At 37.7% G+C, this 6,151-nt stretch overlaps 1 protein-coding gene across 3 annotated transcripts in view; it reads right to left on the reverse strand.

Annotated features, from left to right (window-relative positions):
* Positions 1 to 6,151, reverse strand: part of polg (polymerase (DNA directed), gamma) — a 16,717-nt gene that overhangs the window by 7,250 nt on the left and 3,316 nt on the right. For all 3 annotated transcript variants that reach the window (XM_048158675.1, XM_048158674.1, XM_048158673.1), the window contains exons 3-12: positions 5,996 to 6,151; positions 3,466 to 3,633; positions 3,235 to 3,381; positions 2,326 to 2,405; positions 2,048 to 2,230; positions 1,716 to 1,864; positions 845 to 968; positions 537 to 761; positions 346 to 463; positions 187 to 258 (exon numbers count right to left, since the gene is read on the reverse strand). The exon at positions 5,996 to 6,151 is cut by the window's right edge and continues 40 nt beyond it. In XM_048158675.1, the coding sequence (XP_048014632.1) occupies positions 187 to 258; positions 346 to 463; positions 537 to 761; positions 845 to 968; positions 1,716 to 1,864; positions 2,048 to 2,230; positions 2,326 to 2,405; positions 3,235 to 3,381; positions 3,466 to 3,633; positions 5,996 to 6,151 (1,422 nt within the window). The remainder of the gene's footprint in view (positions 1 to 186; positions 259 to 345; positions 464 to 536; positions 762 to 844; positions 969 to 1,715; positions 1,865 to 2,047; positions 2,231 to 2,325; positions 2,406 to 3,234; positions 3,382 to 3,465; positions 3,634 to 5,995) is intronic.

Here is a 6,151-nt window from a genome sequence, read left to right on the forward strand (position 1 = left end):
ATATCAAAACATTAATTATATTTCTAATAATACTTTAAAAATATTTAATTATAATTTAATACTATTAATATCATGTAATATTAATGATATTTAAAAAATACAACATTTAATAATATTTATGAATAACTTTTTTTAATAATTTAATGTTTTCTTTTTTGGTTATCATGAGGTTTAAATGAAGCAAACCTTGATCTTGGATGGGCCTGCTGTACTCAGCACTTCATCATCAAACACCTCCAGTCGACTCATTTCTTCAACCTACACACATGACAAAAACATGCAGACACTTTCACGGAAAAAGCACCAGCCCTAAAAACCCTGTTTAATAACATGCAAAGCTCTAACCGTCTGCCACACGGCACTGTCCGTCAACATGAAGTCATCAGAAGGTGGGATGTCCAGATATTGGGGCTGCTCCTTCCCCTTCCGCTCACAATACTCCTTATAGATGCTCTCAATTGCCCTGGAAACCAAGTATTAGGAAAGATGCTGTCTGTTTTTCTAATAAACACATTATTATCCTCGCTTTATTTTACCTGTATGGACATACAGGTCCTTCATTATCCTCTGGGATGTCCAGGTTATCTCTGCGGCCTGGTACCAGGTAACCCCAGCCGTGCTGGTCAGTGTAGTGCAGGGGAAAGCCGTCCCACGTGAGGCCCATCAGCTTGGGCGTGACCCTCATCTGCAGACTGATGAGACTGGGTCCAGGAAACCAGTCTTCATCCTCAGACATCTTCACACTCAGCTTACGGTACCAGCTGACCATAAACAATATACAAAATGTGCAATGTGGAACCTTGTGCTATTTCACCCAAACGGGATAACAGGGGGCGGCACTCACCTGGGGTGGGCCGGTAAGTGCTGTCTCCTCTTTGGCAGGCAGCTGACGGTCTCCTTCAGTCTCTGTAAAAGCACTCTTCTGGGGTCTGGACCAGCCTCATCTTCTTCTAAAGGAGGACCTGGGTCTGAAACAGAGAGTTAATAATGTTATTTTTCCTCTTATCCTGATTCAGGGTTATGCAGCTTTTGATCAATTAACATCCATGACATTTAATAATAATGAGAGTTACCAAATGAGCATATTAGAATGACTTCTGAAGGATCATGTGACACTGAAGACTGGAGTAATGATGCTGAAAATGTAGCTTTGCATCACAGGAATAAATTACATTTTAAAACATATTCAAATAGAACATATTACTGACAATCCTCATTTTGGCTGCGTGAGATTCTCCAGCTTTGTTGTTGTTGAGCAACTGAAGCACGAGCTGTTAAAGCTCCGCCTCTTCTGGAAAGTGTCTGGGAGCAGCAGCTCATTTGCATTTAAAGGGACACACACAAAAATGGCGTGTTTTTGCTCACACCCAAATGGGGCAAATTTGACAAGCTATAATAAATGATCTGTGGGGTATTTTGAGCTGAAACTTCACAGACACATTCTGGAGACACCAGAGACTTATATTACATTGTGCGAAAAGGGGCATAATAGGTCTCCTTTAAAAAAATCTTACCAACCCCAAACTATTGAACTGTAGTGTTTTTAAGGGACTTTAACTGACAGCAAACTATTTCAAACATTTCAAGAAAGAAAAATACTGTAAATCAGCATTTAAACCTTCATCTTGCCAACCAGCTACTGAAAAATATTAAAAATGTTCAATATGATATATCATCATAATGCAAGATTAAATGTGGAATTAAAAAACCCTTACCCTCATCCCAGTCTTTGGGTATGTTTTCGTTGGCTGCTGCTGTTGCCTCGGCCTCCTGTTTGGCTTTCCTCTTGCTCACAGGCATTTTCTTCTGCTTGAAGTCCTGAACGTCCCAATCCAAGTCCCACAGCCAAGGATCATCTTTGTACCTGAACAGCAGACCAATAATAACTAAATATCGGATCACTGAGCACTAAAACTGTTGGCATAATCTATTTTACACCAGTCGAGTTATAAGTAAGCAAATAAAGAACTGTATGGTCTGTAGAAGTGGGTACTTTTCTGTCAATGAATGTTATGAAAGAGAGAGAAAGAAACTGATCTGCGTTTACCGATCATCCTCCAATAACTGGCAGGCATCGTCAGCCAAAATCATCAACGATTTCTTCATCTCTCTCTGCAGCTCATCATAAGTGGCCTGAGCGTCTTCTAAGTACCGCCTCCAGTTCTGATTGACAGGAAGGTAGCACACGCCCATTTCTAGCATACCTGCAAGTGTCACTGGGTGAGGACACCTAGAAAAACACAGATGACGAGGGACAGGTCACTTAAACAATAATATGCCACAATGTTAAGCTGTGGGCGGGTTTATGTAAATTAAGTGCCATACCTCTCCATAAAGAGAGGAAGTTGCTCTGTGAAGACCTCATGTGTGGCTAAAACATCAAGAGCACAGTACTGCATCAGCTCCTAAAGCATCAAACAGAGGAGACGTTATGATTTATTCCTTTATTTGTACTTTTATTAATTTATGAAATGGTATAACTTGTTTATGCAGCATAACATGCAGCATCCTGTTACAAGTCTCTGGTGTCTCCACAATTTTCCCCTATTTGGGTAAAAACACGCCATTTTTGTGTGTTTCCCTTTAAATGCAAATGAGCTGCTGCTCCCGGCCCCCTTTCCAGAAGAGGGCGGAGCTTTAACAGCTCATGCTTCAGTTGCTCAACAACAACAAAGCTGGAGAATCTCACACAGCCAAAATGAGGTTTGTCAGCAATATGTTCAGCCTTACATTGTTCAAACCGGAGTCGGACACTGATGGAGAGACTCATGAAGAAGTTACAACTTTGAGAATGAAAAAACTGGACGTTTCTGAATAGTTAGTGGATAAATTTATACAGTAAAGTGTCCATCATATGCACTCATCAGAATCTTGCCAGACTTTTTGCCTACTCTTTTATGAGTACTGTGAATTCAGACATACTTCTTTTGTCACATACTCTTTTTCGCCTACTATATAGTATGGAGGTACGCTATTTCGGACACAGCCTTAGTGTTTACACCTGAGAAACTGAAACTCGAGGTTAAGGTAAGGGGCATGACATTTTCGAAACACGCTCAAAGCAGTTAACCAATCACAACACACTGGTCCAGCTGTGTCCACACTGTGCTTTTCGGAAGGAGGGGCTTCATAACAGAGCGTTTCTGACACCATGAAACATTCAAACATGAAAACCTATTCTAGTGGACCCCAAAAAACTTGCCATAATACGGCCTCTTTAAACGTCCTGCTTACCTGAAAATTGGTCCTGACATCAGACATGCTGCCCTTCACGAACACATCCCTAGGTTCCTTCTTCAACGGTTCTCCTCCCACGTAGAGAGCGTGAACATCAGCAAGGTTATTAATACTACTGATATCAAGCCATTCCCATGAGCCAATCTGCATGAGAAAATACATACAATTTAATATTCTCTACAGTACAGTACACTATTAAGGCTGATCTGACAAAAGCTTTGCACAAACCATCGGGCCCTCAGAGCGACGGCCGACGCGCTTCATGTGCTCCTTCACTTCCTGTAGGCCTTTTCTCTTGCCGTGTTTGCTGGCCATCCAGAGCGAGCGCTGGAATCCCGTCAGCCCTGAGATCGCCATGTGGAGACTCATTGTGTCCAGGAAACGCATCTTGGAGCCCTGCACAGACCAACCCAAAAGCACATGTATCAGCGATATATCAGAATCAGCTGATATTAGAGATTTTGTCTAATTTATCGTATAGACGTGAAAATGCAGTATCCAAACTTAAATCGATGTAATTCAAGAATGCTTTGGAATACAGACCTAAGTTTGGTCTTGATTTAAAGAAGACACTCAGCAGATTGTTGCTGAAGTACACTGAAAGCACTTCAAAAAATAAAAGTATGAAACATTTATAGAAGTTTAAATTTACTGTAAATGAATTTTTTTTATATTTTATATAAAATATATATTTTATAAAATAATTTTTACTCTAAAAGTATATAAAATCAAAGCCATATGTCTAACCAAGTTGTGTTCCACATTTGAAGTTGATATCACAAAATTTGAAGTTCCCATGAGATTTTCATCCACATTTCATTGAAATGACATTCTCCTGTAACATATTATGAAATTTCTGTCCAAATATCACTTCTATCACTAAACAGATTCAGACCTTTCCAACGATATGTGTTTTGTCAAGATTAGAAAAGTTTTGACTATAAAGTAATTTTGTAATATGAAACATGACAACGCCCACTAGGGGGAGGAGCCTGCTAAAAGGATTTAAAGTACCGTTTCCATGGTAAAGCAATGTTCAATTTTACAACAGTATAAATTCTATTTGACAATATTATTTTATAGTATAAATCCTGAGTTTTTAAGCTTTCGAATGATACCTAATTTATGGTGATTAATAAAATATAAGATACAAAAAAGGGCAATAAATAAAAACAGCGCCAAGTGTCCCGCTAGGGGGACGGTGACATTTGGGGTTAATATTGGATATTTAATTGTACGTGTTAATTGTGTAATTTATATAATATTATATTGTTTATTATTATTTGTAATTAGTTTTTATTTTCATTTTTTTATTATATTTAAAAAAATATATTGTATACTTCCAGTTTTAGTTTAATTTTTTTTAATTTTGTTATGAGCCTTTGTCTTTTTTATTAGTTTTTAATTTGAGTTTAATTTCTAATTAGCTTTTTATTTTTATTTCAATTTCAGTTTTAAGTAGTTAACTTATTTTATTTCAGTTCAGTCAGTTAACATTTCAAAGTGTACATATCATCTAACAGATATATTTTATTTTATTTTATTTTAGCTTCGGCAATGATTTTTTACATTTACATTTAACAACACTTTTACATAAAATATTTTTTTATTTAACTTTTTAAGTTAATATTTTAATAATTTAACAAAATGTTGGTATGTTCATGGTTCTCTGATGCTGGTTAATGGTCACATCACATGCAAAAAAGACATTAAATATTTCAATATTAATTTTATTTTTAAATTATTAACTTATTCATTTGATTCAATTAATGATTAGCTTTTTATCAACTCCAATTGACCAGCTTGGGAAACCCTGATACCTACATTTGTTTTTAGAAATTAAAATCATTAGCATTTAAAGGAACACTCCACTTTTTTTGAAAATAGGCTCATTTTCCAACTCCCCTAGAGTTCAACAGTTGAGTTTTACCATTTTCGAATCCATACAGCCGATCTCCGGGTCTGCCGGTACCACTTTTAGCATAGCTTAGCATAGTTCATTGAATCTGATTAGACCGTTTGCATCTCGCTCTAAAATGACCAAAGAGTTTCGATATTTTTCCTATTTATAACTTGACTCTTCTGTAGTTACATCGTGTACTAAGACCGACGGAAAATGAAAAGTTGTGATTTTCTAGGCCGACATGGCTATGGCAAGGAACTTGATTATTGATAATTGAAATAATATTACGCAGCGCCTGTGACCACCTGCTTGCACAAGAAGCGTCCCTTGTAACCATGGAGACATTATGAGAGGCGGTGCGTAATATCATTGCACCTGCTGCACCCATGGTACAGCAGCAAAATTCCTTGATTATTACGCCGGAATGAGAGTATAGTTCCTAGCCATATCGGCCAAGAAAATCCCAACTTTTCATTTTTCGTCGGTCTTAGTACACGATGTAACTACAGAAGAGTCAAGTTTTAAATAGGAAAAATATTGAAACTCTTTGGTCATTTTAGAGCGAGATGCTAACGGTCTAATCAGATTCAATGAACTATGCTAAGCTATGCTAAAAGAAGTACCACCAGACCCGGAGATCGGCTGAATGAATTCGAAAATGGTAAAACTCAACTGTTTAACTCTAGGGGAGTTGGAAAATGAGCCTATTTTCAAAAAAAGTTGAGTGTTCCTTTAAATTTTTATGGTTTCAGCTTTAATTTATCAATATTTTAAGACCAAATAGTATAGAATTGTATTATCTTTGCACCCCTAGAATCATCAGAAAAAGGAAGAAACGTCTGAAATGGATCTCACCTTCAGTAAGTACTGTTCTTTAATGTGCGCCCGATCAAAGCTCACATTGTGTCCGACCACGAGCCTCTCCTGCCACACACCGCCCCGTGGCTGGCTGGAGTTTGTGGGAGTCTCCATTGGGATGAGATCAGCCAAAGTCAGATCACTAGACCAGGT

The sequence above is a fragment of the Megalobrama amblycephala genome, linkage group LG15, assembly GCF_018812025.1.
Source record: "Megalobrama amblycephala isolate DHTTF-2021 linkage group LG15, ASM1881202v1, whole genome shotgun sequence".
Lineage (NCBI taxonomy): Eukaryota > Metazoa > Chordata > Actinopteri > Cypriniformes > Xenocyprididae > Megalobrama > Megalobrama amblycephala.